A 19,189-nucleotide genomic window follows, 5' to 3' on the forward strand; every position below is an offset into this window, starting at 1 on the left:
GCTTTTACATGCATGGAAGTTCAAGCTTGGCTGCGATTCTTCCTCGCTTGAATAAGAGGAATTTGAAGGAGGTCACCTTGAACACCCAAGTTTCTGTGCGGTTGTTTAAATAAATATATAACTGAGGCCAAGCACAACACTGTATGCGCTGAGATTCCATAAGTCAGACATATTAGGCATGGTTCTTAATTGACTGTCACTCTGTTTCTTTCAGGTTTGAAATGTCTTTAAGCAAAGAGGAATACATTTTTATCATTTTGATGGGTGTGGCATATTTTTGCCCTTTTTAATTTATAAGATCATTTGTAAGGATTACCGTATTCTCATCACTCTCTGCCACTTCAGTTTTTCATTGTAATACCTCTATAATTGGAACTGCATAGCTGCATAAAGGCTTTTAATTGTTGTAGCCGCCAAAAAGTGGAATGGGAATGGGCCATCAGTTAAACTTGAATTAGTCACAAGTTTAATGCATACTAACTTCCAAAGGCTTGGGTAAATCTATAGGGACAGTCAAGAACTGTATAATTCTACTTTCCTTTAAATAAATTCCTTGTGTTACAAACTGACTGCTTTCATATACGTTTCCCATCTTCTGTTCTGTTGTATAACTAATTATCACAACTGGATAAGCAGTTCTCTGCAATGACAGAAGGACAGACATCCCCCGATTCTGACACACTTAACATGCTAAAGAATTTCCAAACCAATCGATTCTCCAGAAACAATACAGGCTGGTGCATACAATACTTGAAATGCTACTGTTGCAGAGGGAGATTGCTGGTCTCACCAGTAACCATCTCATGATCCAATAATGTTTTCTCAACTCTAAATGGTTCTATCAGAGTGGTTTTATATAATCTGTATGGAATCAAACTTCCTTATTCTGCAGTATAAATTAACATAGAAAAACAAAACTTCAGGTTTTAAAGTTTTTACTTTCATTCAAGATCAGTGGAAGTGTTTCTGTTTGGATCCAAATCTATTAATGTGTTTTTGTGATGACAAAGAAGCTATCTTATCTTACTCACAGACACGCTGTTCTGAATATATTAACATTTATGGTTGCTTTGTGTCATCTCCAAAGGGGGTCTGTTTTAGGATTTCTAATTCAGGTGATTCTAAGTTACACTGTTTTCATATACAGCAGAAAAGAAAGCACAGACTGCCTTTATTCAGAAATAATTTGCATGACAAGGTAAATGGAGCTAAAACATTTTAAACGGCTCATGAGACTCACTTGTATATCAATGGGCAGAATTGTAAAGCACTTCGCTCTGAAGTGCAACTTTCTTAATGAAAAATGCTAATAATAAAAATAGAAATACAGTAGTAACAAGCAATGCTAGCTTAAGTTGTGCTTATTACTAGATTTGGCACATTGACTGTTTTATTTTACTTAAAATAAATTAATACAACTTTTTCTTTCTTTCCACAGAGCAAGATAGTAAAAATACAGTCCATAAGACATTAGAATAAAGTTCTGTCTATCACAGAGCTATGCATTAATATGAATGCTAAAGTTTCTAAAGCCCATTATCTAGGGTCCATATTTAGGGCGTTGTTTCCTAACAAGAAATGTGTTAAAGCCAACTGAAACATTAAGTGCAAATTAAACAGGTTGCATTCACCTTGAGACAGTTCCTGAGCAATAGGGTTGAGTGTTGCTTGAGTTGGGTGCCATGGTGCGTTATTTTCACTTGTCGAGAAGCTGTTGTTTCACATCAGAGGGATGTGATTTGTTGTGTTCTGTTGTGTAAAAATAGGAGCTGTCGTGATTCATACATGCATGCCCTTATTTTGAAGTGTCAAACGCAATTAAATTGAGGACCCAGAGTTAAATGTAATCTTTAACACTGCCTAGTTATGTCCATTTGTAAATTGTATATATTGAAACATCATAATATATTCAATTCCATTGTAGGGCTCTTTACATGTCATTAAAAAAAAAAAAGCCTATCTACTGCTACAATATTGCCCCTGTACACATAACTGTGATATGTGCACTATTAAAAATCAGTCGTACCAAGGATATATCTCACTGCACAAAACTAGCTTTTCTATAAGGTTTACAAAAACTAGAATCATGCAGAACTGGCAAGCACATCCAGCTAAAAGCTGTGCAGCTCTCCGGTCACCTCTAGTGGGCATTAAATGCAGCTCATCTTAGAAATGAAAAATGCATTAATTTATAACTGGGTGGTGAGTATGATTTGCTTCCATCTGCTTGAATCAAAGGGTTTTATTGGAGGACCATAATAATAAACCAATTAGAATAAAGAGACTGTCCTGTTTTTTTGGAAATGTACCTGTCAGGATTAGACCTGCAACTTTCTAGTCAGAACTGTAATGCATTGGTGCGTTAATGCTGGCTCCGCTTAGTTCTTTTTTATTTTTGTTTATTACATTTTCTACCCAGAGTTGTACTAGAAAAATCTGTATTTTCCATAGAACCAGTATCAAAGCCAGGTTGCCTAGTTTTAAGTATAATGGACAAGGGTGTCTGCTAAGAAATCAATAATAATAATAATAATAATAATAATAATAATAATAATAATAATAATAATAATAATAATAATGCAACCGAAAAGAGCTCCATACAAGCAACACATGATTGTTTTTTATGAAGGGCATAGTATCAATTGACATTAACAAGAAAAAGTGTTGGATAACACTTTACATTGTGTCTCTAATCACTGTGTATTTACATAGTAATTACTTAGTAAAGACAGGTGTACTTACATATAATTACAATGTTATTATGTACAATGTAATTAATTGCACAATATAACTCTTACCTTAACTCTAACCCTAAACCTAACCCTAAGTGCCCTAACCATAACCCTAACCCTTCTTATACAATTGTGCAAAACAATTCAGACATTAAGGGGTAGGTGTACTAAGATGGGCCAGTCGCAGCGCAAACATACCACAATTTACATTTTCGTTGCAACACTTGGCAAAGTATACATTTTGTCGTATGTACTAAAAGAAAATATGTTAAACATGTTACATTTAACATATTTACAATGCATTTTGTTCATGTCTTCATTTTTACCTACTTTACCTACTTTAATACTGTGTATATATATAATTATATTAGTTTAATCCCATCAGATTCTATAGCGGGGCCCCCACCTTCACCCCCAAAAAGCTTTTCATAATCATACAGTAGCCCTCACATGTTTGTCTGACATAAGGAGGTGCCGGGTTGAAATAACACGAATGTGTTTTGGCTACACATTACATTATGTAAAAATATAAATCTGTACAGTAAGCCTATACAGTATATAGTACAGTAGAAGTAGCCTAGACAGTTAACACAAAATAGATCATGGTCCTCTACAGATGCTCATAATGAGCTAGAGGGGTTAATGGCACATGTTTTGCAGTCTATTTTTCCCAACACGTTGGGGAAACCAGAAATCTCATATAAATTTGTTTTCAAGGCTTGTAAGTACACCCTGACTTTAGTGAAAATTAGGTACTTGGGTGTTCGCCTCAAAAATGCATTGAGCACAACTGGCAACGTACGAGAAAAAGTGGACTGTGAAATGTTAGCAACAATTGCGACTGTTTAAAGCATGCTTTCAAAAGTTTAACAAATTGATGCAATTGTAAGTGTCGCAATTGCTGGGAGCTTTAGTACATCTCATTATAATATCTGAGAATCCTCATGTGCACTATCTCTGTGAATTTATGCAGGAATTACCATGACTACATATTCATCTAAGGTTGAACTGCAAAGAAAAACTGCTGCCGCAACGTATTCCCTAAAAAGTCACTAACAGCATTGTGCATGTTTAGTAAATTTCACCCTAGACTTCCGACTTGCAAAATGTGAATAATTGATAAGAAATCTATTACATCAGGATGTTTCAGACTAGTCCTAGTCAGCTGGATGTAAAAAGCAGTGCTGTAAACAAGCTGTTATAAACCATATAGCTGTCGTTATATGTGCTTATCCAGTAACATGTCATATTTTGCGAATCATAGTTAGTTCTCGATAATTCCCATTCAATGATTCAGCACCTTCTTCATGCCCCCAAAATGGCAACTCCTGTCTTGCTAAACAGGTAATGGCATCTCTTAGTGGCTTTACCACATTTCTGTTCCTCTTAACAAGAGCGTAGTGTTTAGCAATTTGTATACACAATCCTTCTTTTAACGTAATGTCAATTCTGACTTCCCCAAGAAGCTGAAGTTTTACCTCTGCGGATACGTGACTGGGTGCTGTTGTGTGTCTTTTTACAGCCAGTGGAAGACTTTTCTAATTGCTGTAGCGCACAGAAATCCACAGTGAAGATGAAGAGTCAGTTTGAAAAAGCAAACAAGACCAGCAGAACAGCTTTTGCTGTTGAATACTCAGGCAACCATTTTGTTTTTTCGTACCATGAGCAGTAAAAAAGGCGATTTTGTTTTGGTCCTCCCTGTTGAAGAAGGTCCAGTTTAGGCTTTGGACGACCTTATTTTTTCCTCAATTGAAAGCGAGGAAAATGGTGTATGAATTAAAAACTCTACAACATTATTGACGGCACCCATCGTTCACTAAAAAAAATATGGAACTACATCGTACTGCATATGGATTTCGAAAAAGAGTAGCCAAACATGACCCATACCCTGCCTGGCAACAGACACATCAAGATTAAGTCTAATTATGAGTGGTGGAGGCCAGCTGCAAACTTGGATCGTGTAGCCAATACAAACTGAGCTAAATTTGACAGACAGAGAGTGATTGAAGGTAGAATACACACAAAATCACACCCATTTTGAGGCTTAATGGAATTCTGTCATGTTAGCCAATAGCAATACAGTAGACCTTGGAAAGCATGACGTAAGATTCGAAAATGTATGGAACAGGCGATAGAGGCTAAACGAAACCCACCCGCGACACATAGCTATCACATATCAATATGGTTATTGCACTGCGATTATTTTTAAAGTAAAATACTTTTTTTTACTTTTACAAAACTACACATAGGCTTAACCTCTGTAGCCTCTTATGAAGAGCTGCCACTGGTGTATACTATAGTGTACCAAGTTTTATAATGAGATACATCATCATTACAATCAGTTACAGCTGCCTTAGTAACCAGAAACACATACAAAAATCTGTTTGGGTGACTGGAATTAGGTGATTTCTCCCATTTCAAAACTTTAGCGTGCATCTTTTCAGCATCTCTATTTAATATCGCTTCCAGCACACATCATTAAAATGTTTTACCCTGACATTTTGTAAAACATCTAGATGTGGAAGGTATTCTTTGTTGGCAATGGTGACAGCAGTGCAGAATGGGATCACCACAGCTATGGGGCAAAGCATGGAACTGTTCTTCAATTAGAAATTATCTGTAATACTTCAGACAGAAGTATGCAGACAGTGATGTTAAAAAAAAAGGATGTCTGGAAATAAAATTAATTTTACTTGTCAGCCCCTGCCATAAAAGTGTAATTGTGGGTCGAAATGTTCAGTAATTGCTGGTGACTCTTCCCTTTGATGGCAACATGCTGTAGTTTTTAAAATAGGAGCTCTGTCATCTGTGGATGCAGATTAAAACGACCTTTCTGTTAGAAATATGAAGAATACTGGAACACTGATATAATTTTGGATTATAATCCATGTTTCACAAAATGATTTAGCCCTTTTCTTAATATGGACACCATATATATAGTTATTGTATTAAAGTGTTCTGGCTTTACCTACCCATACTGAGGAAAGATAGATAGATAGATAGATTTTGTTCTGTTTATAGAACACTTTAATGTATTTTTAAATGCAGGGCACCCAGAAGCCAGGTATCTGTGAGGTGTGAAGCAAAGAGGAACCAATTCAGATCATTTTGATATGTGGAGCAGATAGTGGAGCAGATAGTCAACTAGGGTTGGCCGCCCAATTTACAGGGGCAGCAGTGTGGAGTAGTGTGGAGTAGTGGTTAGGGCTCTGGACTCTTGACCAGAGGGTCATGGGTTCAATCCCTGGTGGGGACACTGCTGCTGTACCCTTGAGCAAGGTACTTTACCTCACACACACACGTAATATTGCCTATGTTGCTTGATTTATGGGGAACCCTGTACCCACATGTAAGGAGGGAAGCACTGAGCTAAACACAATAACTTGTAATCAGTAAGAATAAGGCAGCATTGATATGAAAAACCAGTATGCATTGATTATATAATATGCTTATTCATTTGCATTCTCATTCAAATGGTACAATGGTATTTTTTCCCCACTTTTCCCCAGGTTCTAGTAAATAGGATGCTGTTTGTAGAGATCTAGTACAGTTCTCTCTTGTTATTTGACAGTTCACTAGTTCAGTTCATTCATGGTCAGGTCATGTTGACAGTAAACTGTACACTACATGTACTACACTTTTCACCTTAATATGAACTTGAACAGCACATATTTCTCGTTTTAGTTAACTTGCAAATACAGTTCTGAGCTAAATAAAACCTGACATTCCATAAACAACTTTTTTTTTTAATACATGTTTTTTTCTGTTTGTATCCTTTTTTTATCAGCTTGCCACTTCTATTATAATGCTGAATAGTGACTGTTTGTCTTTTCGGATGGCCAGGTTGTACACAAATCTAAACGTGGCTTCAAGGCATTCACTTGCGCAAAGCTCATGAAAAATAAAACAGAAGAAAATAAAGCAGTGTTGTACTTACGGTCATTGCACAGAGGACCAGCGAATGAGGTCATGCTGCAGTCACAGCTGAATCCATCCCATTGCTGGAGACACACTCCTTGGTTTGCACAAGAATCCTCCTGGCAGGTAGTACTGGGGCCTGGATTAGGACAGAAAAAAAAACCCACCGGCCTGCTATTTGATTTGTTTCGCTTCAATGGAATGCCTGTCTCTTTGGTCACACTTATTGTTTCACATAGTTGTCAACACCACTCGGGGTCAAGTGGAGTTTACCGTAGCTCAAAGGTCAAAGTTCGAGAAAAGCATTACTGTAGTACAGTATTCAAAAATAGGGTACTGTAATTGCCCATAATAATAATAATAATAATAATAATAATAATAATAGGTTAACAAGGTGTATATCTGAATTGACACATCTATAAATGTGTTATAACATCGCAGAAAGAATAGCTGATAATAATAACAACAACAATAAAAATATTAGAAACAGAGTTATAAAACACACAATTAAGGCATTATTGTAATTATTATAAAAAATCATCTTTCATAATAACATGTTTTGCACAGTAGATGCTTTAAATAAGTAACACAGTAAGTGTGACCAGAAAAGAATATAATTTAAGATCACTCATATATTCTTCAATATTAATACGTATACCTGCTAGAAATATTATTTGGACAGCTCTCCCTGGATTAATTAAGTTCTGGCTCCATTTTACAAAACTTCAAGCTATGCCATTAACTGAGTTACATCTCGAGGATTTCTTTACAACATGTGCTGTTGTTTTTATTATTATTACTATTAGGGTAGTAGTCTTATTTATTGCTCTAATACCTACACTATGTTGTTTAGTGGCCTTGCATCATTTCACATTTAAAAAGAAACCTGGATGCTGAAAATCGGTAAGCTTGTGTCAGGGCTATCACGTATTTACGTACTTACTATACGGGAATTCTATCACCCTCTGGACAGTCTTGAAACCTGCCATGAGACGCATTCAATCACAATACAAAGCTTTCAGGTGCATAATGACCTGCAGCAGGGCCTGGGGGTGGGGGTGGGGGGGGGGGGGGGGGGGTGGGGGGGGTGGTAGCTCCTTTACTAGAAAGCCAATCATTTTAAAGGTAATAAGCTGCACTCGTTCTCGTATTTTGGCACTAGTTTCCAGACATTTGTGTACTTATAGTTGCTTGGCTGGGGGAATTTATTGGACTGTGATCGGCTAGTTTACTTTATACTTTATACAAATAGTTTTGTTATCCCAATTAGCCTGAGCTTTGAAGCCAATAATCGAGAACTATTTTTTTGCTTCTCACTCATTATGAACTGACACTAACCAGCTGCACTTGGTAGTTGTGAATGAATAAATGAACGATCCGTTTTCAGTCAGAGGTCAGTCACGTGAAACAAGTGTGAAGTAGATCAGTCACATGAAATGACAGTGTTGAGTTATCCACTAGTCTTTAATAGTTTTTATCCCATCGGTACCGGTAATAAGTGTCGAATTACAAAGTTATGAGTAAAGTGTAATGTCGAATTAAAATAAAAGGATCCATATATTTTACATGGGAAATCCAGGACCAAGACTGTATGTCAAATTAAGCAAAGGTGTTGAGTTATCCACCAGTCGAGTTAACCAAGGTTGACTGTATATGTATATATGTTTATATACATATCTTCTGATTCATGCAAAATTTCTACACAAATACAGTACCAGTGTTGTTCAAACCAGAAACAACTTCTCAGTCTAACTTCCGTTTCTGTCTCTCTGTTTTGATACAGTATCTGAACTGAAGAAAAGCTGTGCTGGCACTTTATAGCACAGACATCTTATTCAGCATTTGTTTTATAACTAAATAAATTTTAGGCCTATTACATGGTTATCTTTCCTGGTGCATTTCCTATTTTGCTGCGAGGAGAGCTGCGGCTTTCTCCAGGAGACGAGACGCTTCAGCCCCACTCCGGCAGCCGAACCTCGGGCGAGCTCATTCCCTCTTCCCCTCTGCCAACCCGCTCCCCTTCTGGCACTTAGTTTGGTTGTCTGTCACTTCAAACTGAACTCCCGACTGCCGTCTAGCCAAGCTACTTATAGTTTAAAAACTGCTAATTAAAATGATCCACGAGTGGTTACCTTTTTTTTTCTTTTTTTGTAAAAAACACAGCGTTGATTACACGGTGCTTTATGCATGGTTAATTCACGGACAGTTACATTTTTGCTTCACTATATGTGTATTTTAGTCAGATGTGTGTTGTTATGTGTCCCGCAGTGCCCCCCACCCCCTCCCCCATTTATATCGCTCTTCGGTTACAACGCTCATATTGTGTGTCCCCCGAGACCCGCGTTATAGCAAGGGAGCATGGTATATATATATATATATATATATATATATATATATATATATACAGCTCTGGAAAAAATTAAGAGACCACTGCAAAATTATCAGTTTCTCTGGTTTTACTATTTATAGGTGTGTGTTTGGGTAAAATGAACAAGGTTGTCCTGGAAGAAAACTTGCTTCCTTCTGCTCTGACAATGTTCCCCAACTCTGAGGATTGGTTTTTCCAGCAGGACAATGCTCTATGCCACACAGCCAGGTCAATCAAGGTGTGGATGGAGGACCACCAGATCAAGACCCTGTCATGGCCAGCCCAATCTCAAGACCTGAACCCCATTGAAAACCTCTGGAATGTGATCAAGAGGAAGATGGATGGTCACAAGCCATCAAACAAAGCCGAGCTGCTTGAATTTTTGCGCCAGGAGTGGCATAAAGTCACCCAACATCAATGTGAAAGACTGGTGGAGAGCATGCCAAGACGCATGAAAGCTGTGCTTGAAAATCAGGGTTATTCCACCAAATATTGATTTCTGAACTCTTCCTAAGTTAAAACATTAGTATTGTGTTGTTTAGAAATGAATATGAACTTATTTTCTTTGCATTATTCGAGGTCTGACAACACTGCATCTTTTTTGTTATTTTGACCAGTTGTCATTTTCTGCAAATAAATGCTCTAAATGACAATATTTTTATTTGGAATTTGGGAGAAATGTTGTCAGTAGTTTATAGAATAAAACAAAAATGTTCATTTTACCCAAACACACACCTATAAATAGTAAAACCAGAGAAACTGATAATTTTGCAGTGGTCTCTTAATTTTTTCCAGAGCTGTATGTATATATATATATATATATATATATATATATATATATATACAGTTGTAGTCAAAAGTTTACATACCCCAATGGAAATTTATAATTTCTAGAAATTTCTCGAAAACAAATAAATTTTGTAGCAAAATGAGGAAAAAAAGGTACAAGAAATAGATGTCTACAATTATTTATTTCAGCAATGTTTTTGCAAATTCAAAAGTATTCATAACCTGACAAGGAAAATTTAATTAATAGCTAGTTGAGCCACCTTTAGCAATAATAATCTAATTTAAAGGATTAGGGTATTTGTCAATAAGCTTTTGGCATGATTCTTCAGTGATTTTTGACCATTCTTCAACGCAAAATTGTTCCAGTTCATTCAAATTCCGAGGACTTCTCTTGTGCACAGCCTTCTTCAACTCATACCAAAGATTCTCAATCAGATTTCGATCTGGACTTTGACTAGGCCATTCCAGAACCTTGATTTTATTCTTCTTTAACCATTCTGAAGTAGATTTTGATGTGTGCTTTAGCTTGAGTCCAGTTGCGTTTTAAACCAAGTTTTGTAGCGGAGGGTTTCAGATGATTGGCCAGCATCTTTTGGTATGCTATGGAATCCATTTTACCATTTATTAGAACTAAATTTCCTGTGTCATTAGAGGAAAAACAGCCCCATAGAAGAATATTACCACCTCCGTGCTTGACAGTAGGTATGGTGTTCTTTTCCATCATTCCCATCATTCAAATGCTATTTTTCAAACTTTAAGCGACTGTCCTTGTGACGTTTTCCTAAGAGTGGCTTTTTCCTTGGCCTGCGATCATTGAGTCCTTCACCATGCAATACTCGACCTATGGTTGAAATGGAAACCCCAGTCCCACTTGCAGCCAATTCACTTCCAAAATCTGTGGCAGTCAATCTCGGATTGTTATTAACCTTCTTCACAATTCTTCTACTTGTCCTTGGTGAAATAACCTTTTTCTTCTAGACCGAGGGAGTGTTGTGACAGTACCATGAGTCTTGTATTTCTTGAGAATAGAAACAATACTTGAACTTGGGATACTCAAATGGTTGTAAATCTTCTTGTATCCTTCTCCAGCTTCATGACAATAAATCATTTTCTGCCTAAGGTCTTCAAATAGCTCTTTAATTTTTCCCATATTGACTTACTGGTAATGACGGCAATCATCCTATGCCTAACCCTTTTATACTCTCTAAGAATGTTCACCAACAATCCAGCATTTTCTAGACTTTTCTAGAATTAGGTTCTGCATTATCATATTGAAATTTCTAGGACCTTGTAGACAATACTATCATAACATCAAAGGGTATGAATACTTTTGAATTAGCATTTTTTGAGTTTTGCAAAACAATTGCTGAAATAAATAATTGTAGAAAATCTATTTCTTGTAATTATAAATTTCCATTGGGGTGTGTAAACTTTTGACTACAACTGCTACACGTGACAGTTTTGTCTGTGCACAGTACTATCTTTTAATTTCTTAAAATAGGTTTAACAAGATAGGTAGTACAATGCACAGAGAACCTCGACAGCCTACGCTGGCCAGATTCAGATATCATGTGAGGCCCAAGTTTCACAGCTTGGTTCAGGACAGTGGAAATGTTTCTCCTGGAGAGGTAAAAGGGCCCTCACGCCCCCCTTGCCTTGTGACAGTGGAGACGGGTATCAGTGTCACTCACAGGCAGAGCACACATGGGCCAGCTAAGGACTGTGCGCTACAGGTTGCCGGACATGTGACCTCAGTCAAGTTTAGGATTTTTATCGAAGCAAGGCGGGGGGTTCGAGTCAGTAGGCGTTTTAGTGAGAAAGCAAACATCAGAGTAGTTTAGGAAACCAGGCCTGTGCTCCGGATGCTGTTTCAGCGGTGTCCTGTAATAAGTGAGTCTGTTTGTTGTCTCCTTTTTGTAGTGAAAGTACCATGGTCAACTTTATAACCTTTTAGGCAGAATCAGTTAAGTTAGTCAGCTTTCATCATTGTCAACAACACAAGCAGACAGGATATAAAGATGGCAGGGGCGTCCATGGAAAGGGCTCTGGGATTAGTTTTATAATTTTAAAAAAGGCAGCAGCCGACAGGAAGAGCTTAATTTAGTTTCTTTCTCCTTTAATAGACAAGTTGAGACCCGTGTTCCATGATGACTCACACAAATGTATTAAAACGAAATGTGAAGTTACTCTTTTAATAATAATACATGAAAGTATAAACAGTGCAACATTTGATATCACAGAAGCACCACACAATTTGTCACAATTCAATGTGTAATGAGCAGTGCTATGTGATTCACTGCAATTACAGACTTTGTCCCGTCGGTGAGATGAGGTTAACAGTTCTATAACTGTGAATTGGTTGTGGGTTCGAGCTGAGCCTCAGCTGTGTAACGCATGCCACAATGACGTTGGTCTTCACGGTAAAACAAGGTCAGACAGGTGTGTTCACTTAATCTAGTTCTAAACTGATCTAATGGTTTATTTCTATTTATATTTTCAGATAGTTACTTTGAAAAGCCATATTTGGCCATTCCAAAAATGGTGTACTCCATATTCCCAAATTGAGGTAGGATATGACTCAAAATAGAATAATGGACTAATGCATTTAATAATGTATATAATGAAGCTTGATATATCAGTTTTAATATGATTTTGTCTTGTCGGTACCTGCATTCTTTTCTCCGGAGTTAGTTTGACAATTTCTTTCAGGAAGTTTAACACCTCCATCCTTACTTAATAAACGTTTGGAGTCCCACATATACTGTACTTACACATATGAGGTACTAGCCTTGAGAATGCATCATTTGATAAGGAGATCTTTGTGATCTGTAAGCGTTAACTGTTTGTTTGGTAGAGCATGTGTGGTTGCACGGAAACTGTTCCTGTTTTTTTTATATAATTCCTGGTGTTTTATTAGTGTGGATTCTGTTGTGAATGATCCGGATGTTCCCCCTTATGTAATTGTTTAATACATTTTTAACACAGCGAGCTATTATGACAGTGCTGTGTTCACTTTGTTCAACTGACATTCCTCAGTGTAAAAGTTGTTTTTTAAAAAAATCTGTTGCCTCTTGAAGGCTGCTTTGAAATGGGCTTACCTCGTGCCTGCCAAACACTGTACAGCACATGCTGTACATAAAAACAGAAAAAGTACAACCCAGAATTTGACTACTCGAATTAAAACGATATTTCAAGTGGACAAAATACAGTTAAATAAAATTTTAAAAATGAATGCGAAAAGTCAGATCAGAAATTGTATCTGTTGAACTGGGCCATGACATTTGCAGCATTTTGGTTCTTTATGATGGACAGTTTTGTTTTGTGCCGCACATTGGTTTAGTTGGCCTGATACTGTTCACAGTCACATACAGGTCAGTTCCTGTTTCACAGACCACTTTCGGCAGTGTCGTTTCTTGCGCACATTAAAAAAGACAGACAGACGCGACCTCTTATTTAATGCCCCACCCCAATTTACACAGGACTGAATCTATCAATCAGAGACCTATCGCATGAGGAAGTGTTGCCCTAGAAGAAATTCCAAATAAATCAAGAAGACAAAAACAAAGAAACCTGCTACTTAAGAGCACAAAGTAAACCTCTCTTTGCTGCAACAGAAAGGAATCAAAAAGTATAATTGATGAGTAGAATTCTCTTAGGACATAACCAACACGCCCGATCTTTAAAAATCCTCCCTCTTTACCAGTTGTTAATGGTTAGATGTCAATGAAATGAGGGTTGATTGGCATGGATGTTATTTTTGAACTTAACTAGTGTGCAGTTTATTTTGGTAATCATCTAGTGGTCCTCTGTTCTACAAGTGCATCTATTTGTAATCTCTCACAGAACCATGCTCGTGCACATATTAAAATTGTAGTACTATTTGAAATCTCTACTAAGGAGACTGGTTATCACTATTTAAAAATATGTTGTGATTAGTTGTTGGATTATTTCGTTTAAATCCAAGCATTTATTGCAGAGAAGATCAGGAGAGGTAACTACTGAAAGGTTTGGAGGCTGTTAAAAGGTTGTGGGACTGCAAGATAAAACGCTGGGCAATGTTCACAAAATGTTCATGAAAACTTTATATTTGTGATTTTTTTAGTGTGTGCACATTTTCTCCATGATTTGACTGGAAACATTTTTAATGAACATTAATGCTTATTAGAATTGAGATTTTGTGAAAAAGTCTCAAGCTTGTTAAGGGAAAGGAATAAGCTGAGAGAGGTATATCACTTTTCTTTTCAATTTGCCAGTGGAATTTGTTGTTTTATTTCCTTTGTAAGAAAGTTGCATATTTATCACATTCCCAAATGGACATATATTGTATATTATTAAACAGAGCAGAAGCCAGTTGTTACTGTCTTTTAATGTGTCCAAATAATATTTATAGCATCTATTTACAATTTTCATTACCGTGGGATATAAATTGTTGTAGCTCTGACTAATGTAATCCCTTTCATCCATTTCCACAGAAATCTACCAAAGGTAAATCCAATCTGGAGTTTCATATCTAACAAAACCCCATATAGATGTTTTATAGAAATGTTGGAAAGTCATGTTGAATAAAGCATGCAGTGGTTTTTATTTATTTTTTTCTTTGGGATAGCGTGAATAAAAAAAAGCATGCTTTAATGTAACAAAAAAGTGAAGGAAACATATAAAAATAAAACTGTACTGAGTTAACAAAAAATACAATAAACTAAAGTCACTACTACGCAAGGATATTAAGTGCTGAAAGCCCCATAGTAATTAATACAAGATTAAATAATAATAATAATAATAATAATAATAATAATAATAATAATAATAATAATAATAATAATAATAATAAAATACTTATTTACTATGGGTATACTCCCATACAATTATAAAAGTTTTGTTTTTTTATTTATTTATTTTTTATTGTGGTTGGAGGGACACATATTGCAAATTAAGGGTTTCAGACTTGGTTTGAACAAACAAAGCTATCTACCTTGTAAGTCAGCTTTCATCAATGCAACTTTTGTCAGCAAAATAAAAGAAAAGCAAAATATATCAAATGTTAGTAAGCATTGAAATGTTAAAGATCACAGTCAACTGGAGAGAGGAGACAGCCATGCTGCTTTCACACAGAATAGAGAGAGAAATGCTGTAGAAGGAACAGAGTGACCGAGCAGTCGAGGCAAGCAAGGACTGAGCAGTTGCTGTTTGAATTACACAAAAAGCTGATGTGATGTGAGATGAATGTAAATTAAATGCATTAGCAGCTTTACATGTGTGCAACCCAACCTGTGTAAGGACGTATAATGTGTTGTTCAGTATCAATGTAAAAAAAAAATACCATCAAGATTATTAGTTTAGAGTGAATATATCCAGACTGCTATGGCATCTGCGCATGCTGGGTGAAAATCCTTTGGTGCTGGTCTTCAGCCTATGCATATTAGCATGGCCAAAATGTTTCAAAGAGAAATGTGCATTTTAAACTTGGTATGGCAATCATCATCAGGATATGTGTAATTATCAGTAAAGTATTGTATATTCTTCAAAACATAACAATGCATTGTATAGTACTGCTTCAAAATGCTGCTGATCTGCTCAATACATAGTCAATGATAAGCAGGAAAAAATCTAGTCTGATCCCAGTGCAATATTCACTCATATCATACCAATGCTCATCTCTCCACAGAAGGATGTGAGTAAAGGGTGTTTCAGCCTGTAATTACAATATTAGCAAATGGTTCCTGCAGGTTTCAGTGTCTTCACTGCAAGTAACATTGAGTTATTGTACCACAGTACAACGTCGCACATCCGACCCCCTGTGGACTGTATAGGCGGATATGTGAAAAAGTCGGATTTGTGAACATCTATAGAAAAAGGATTTACACATCCATAAATAGGTTAGTGAACAAAAACAACAATCAAACTACTTTAAACATGGGGAAATGTAAGCAAACATAAACGAGATTAGGCTACAAATACACATGCTATGCGGTTTGCTATAAGCCATCTCCAGGCAAAGCTTTAAAAAAAAAAAAAAAAATACAAAACACTGTCCACCACATTATATATATATATATATATATATATATATATATATATATATATATATATAAAATAAATGACAAGAAGTTGCATGATTTGTCAATGTAAATTATATGTGACTGTAGCATGCTCTGTGTTCCCTAACAAAAAATTATTAAAAAAAACCAAAAGCAAAACAATATTTTTGTATTATTTATTCATTAATAAAATTCCCCATCAGTGACACAAAATAATAATAATAATAATAATAATAATAATAATAATAATAATAATAATAATAATAATAAAACAGTACAAAAAAATGAATACAAAGTCATGCACAAGCAGCTATTTGAAAATAAGGATGTTAGAATAAAAGTGAATTATCTTCACTTTCTTCTAAGTCAAAGGCCTGTACTTCAAAATGCTCTCTTGAACAGAGGTCTTCCAGAGAACGAAAGGCTATCATGAAAGTGTGTATCTCTTTCAGGTCTGACTCTATGGGCAGTGTTTTCATTGCATTAATGTAACGGGCAGTGATGTGAGATGAGATGAGGTTAAAAGCTCTGTATGACCACAAATGCAAACGGGTCTGGCTATTTTGCATAGTGGTTAAGATGCTCGCTTGGTGATCCAGATCTCATAAAGGATCCTGATGATGTTGCCCTTAAGCTCTGTAACTCTGCTCTATCATGAAAGACGTTCATGTGTTTTAAAATGTCAATGCATATTGTTAAAGAGTGGCAGGATTTAGACAAGCCATGTTTAGATATCCAAATAGACTTGATGGAAGTAAGTGGAGATTTCGCTTTTCTGAAGGCTTAAACAAACATGCTTCTGCTTCACAGTGGTATACAGAGTCAGAAGCAATATTCATATTTTAGTAGGTATAGTAACTAGCGCCATGTTTCAAATAAAATGATTATATATATATATATACACACACACACACACATATACTGTCAGACCCGATCTTGCCTTTGTTTTGTTTTTCACAGCAACAATACCCCAGTTTATTTCTAAGCTCCTCAAATCATAAGTCAGTTAAAGCTTAGAGTACAATGGGACAAATCAATGGGTGAAAAAAACAGACAAGGGAATAAAAACGGTATATTTAATATATATATATATATATATATATATATATATATATATATATATATATATATATATATATATATATATAAGGGGAATACATTTAGAAATGTGAGAATCACGTGTAACAAACTGTACTCTTTCCTGTCATTAAGGATGCATACATCAAAATCACACAACATCAATTATTGAAAACACACTGCAAAAAAAAAATAAAAAAATAGTAATAATAATAATACAAATCAAAATGTTTTTATTTTCTTATGTAAAAATAAGACGGAAAAAAATGACAGTATTGCATGAAATTAGCAAAACTAAGTTTGCTGTTATAGTTATGCTTCCAGCACACGGGTGAGTGGAATAACACATTATGAGTGTTTTGGCACTACAGAATCCACAGACAAGTGTACCTTCGCATCCTCTGTCAATCTGTCCCACACATGACAGTGCGTCGGAGATCAGGTCTGGAAGACGCCCGTTCAAATCCACAGAAGCCAGGCATCCTTGGAAACCCTCCTTTGCATGCACCAGCTTGGGCAGATCTTTGTACATTTCTTTGGCAACCCCACCAACAAATAAGTCCCCTATTGGATGCAAAAAAGACCTTAATTCATTGACTACTGTTTTTCCAAATTTTAATGTGCTGTAGTTCAATATTTTTATAAAAAGAGGGAGGGGGGCAGGGCATGACATGTTTTTTTCCAACATGTTAAATATTGATTCGGCTCTTGATCTTTATCATTTAAAACAGTGTGTCTAAACAGTAAAGTTAATTGCTTATTGTTTTGGTGCTGTGCCAAAACCCTGTTATGTGCTTGTACTGCCCTCTACTGGATTCTCGAACAAATTACAACTATATATAAACACACTCTGAATGTGAGCATTTAATGTGCTTACATTCCATCAGTTTTCTTTTCAATAATCTTCTGAAACAAATAACTGGTGTAGTATTTATCTGCAGTACTTTTAATAAGTATACAAATGGTTCTCATACAACATATTTAGTATGTGCTGTATTTAACAGTAACCATGTAACATTTTCACACTAAACTATTTCAAGAATATTTATTATATATTTATAATTATTAACAGTTACATATTTTTATATTTTAGAATTCAGTTAGAAACATACCTTTAAGATCAAGATTTTTGGCTCCCACAGTGGTTTGGGTTGTCACTTTTGTATCGATCTTTACGGTGTGAAGATTGTTTGTATCTCTTGAAATCATCACATTGTGCCAATGATTGTCGTTCAAGGGCTTGTTAGAGTTGCCTTTGATTAGATGAGCACCATTACCCAAGTCAGAAACATAGTGTAAATACCTAAAACAAATAACGGCATAAAGACATGATTAATATATATATATGTGTGTGTGTGTTTGTGTGTGTGTGTGTGTGTGTGTGTGTGTGTGTGTGTGTGTGTGTGTGTGTGTGTGTGTATAACTTTCATATTACTAATGTCCAAACAGAAAAGTCCTACTTGAGGGGCACAGCAGGTATGGCAATCCAACTGTGCCATATGGTACATTATGAATAAGGCTAGCAGATGGTTTACTGACTTGGACTAGTATATGTATGTCTTTATGTGTATTGTTGATTACAAACTGTTGGCAGTATTTGCACAGCATCTGGGTCTCTACCACTGCCAGGCCTGGCTATCAGTTCTAAAAAAATACAAGTCTGGGTTACAAACGCAGAGCAGTTAAGCAAAAAAAAAAAATACAAATTATGTTAGAGCACTGCATGGGATTTGAACAGCCCCTTTTGGTTAGATGGTGCTGTTGAAATATAATACTGCAGTTAGGGAAACCTACTGGAGTTCTACAGCCACCTACCCTTTAACAAGCTCCACCACAATGAAGTCGTTGCCATCCCCGCTGTTGAACAAGATCAGCCCGTCGGAAGACGTGGTCTTGAACTGGAAAAACAGGTGCATGGAGTAGTACGCTTGCAGCGTAGCGAGGGCCACGTAGCTGGATTTAGACTTGAAGGTAACTGGATCTGCGATGATGTTTTTGAAGCCAATCATGGCGTTCAGCTCACAGTAGTCGATGTCACCGTTTTTACACAGATCGATGTATGGCATGCCGTTCAACGATAGGCTCTGCAGGTGGCCGATGAAGTTGGAAGGCACTACAGACATGTACCGTCGCTCAGTCACAATGCCGGTTTCTATGTTGTGAAATTCAAGCCGTGTGTGGTCTCCAGCCATTTGTCCTTTAAGCAAACAAAACAACAAAGAAGGCGATTATTAAGCATGTTTCATAAGTGGACATGTCTACTGTAT

General features: G+C 36.2%; 1 protein-coding gene across 21 annotated transcripts in view; it reads right to left on the reverse strand.

Moving 5' to 3' along the window:
* The window catches only part of LOC117410391 (neurexin-1), a 455,487-nt gene that overhangs the window by 234,005 nt on the left and 202,293 nt on the right, over window positions 1–19,189 (reverse strand). For 12 of the 21 annotated variants that reach the window (XM_034016883.3, XM_034016882.3, XM_034016890.3 and 9 more), the window contains 4 exons: window positions 18,738–19,119; window positions 18,035–18,225; window positions 17,313–17,486; window positions 6,670–6,789 (listed from right to left, as the gene is read on the reverse strand). In XM_034016883.3, the coding sequence (XP_033872774.1) occupies window positions 6,670–6,789; window positions 17,313–17,486; window positions 18,035–18,225; window positions 18,738–19,119 (867 nt within the window). Of the gene's footprint in view, window positions 1–6,669; window positions 6,790–14,779; window positions 14,807–17,312; window positions 17,487–18,034; window positions 18,226–18,737; window positions 19,120–19,189 lie in introns of all 21 variants that reach the window. The other 9 variants (XM_059024838.1, XM_059024835.1, XM_059024833.1 and 6 more) reach the window with 1 other exon arrangement.

This window comes from Acipenser ruthenus, chromosome 6 (assembly GCF_902713425.1).
Source record: "Acipenser ruthenus chromosome 6, fAciRut3.2 maternal haplotype, whole genome shotgun sequence".
NCBI lineage: Eukaryota > Metazoa > Chordata > Actinopteri > Acipenseriformes > Acipenseridae > Acipenser > Acipenser ruthenus.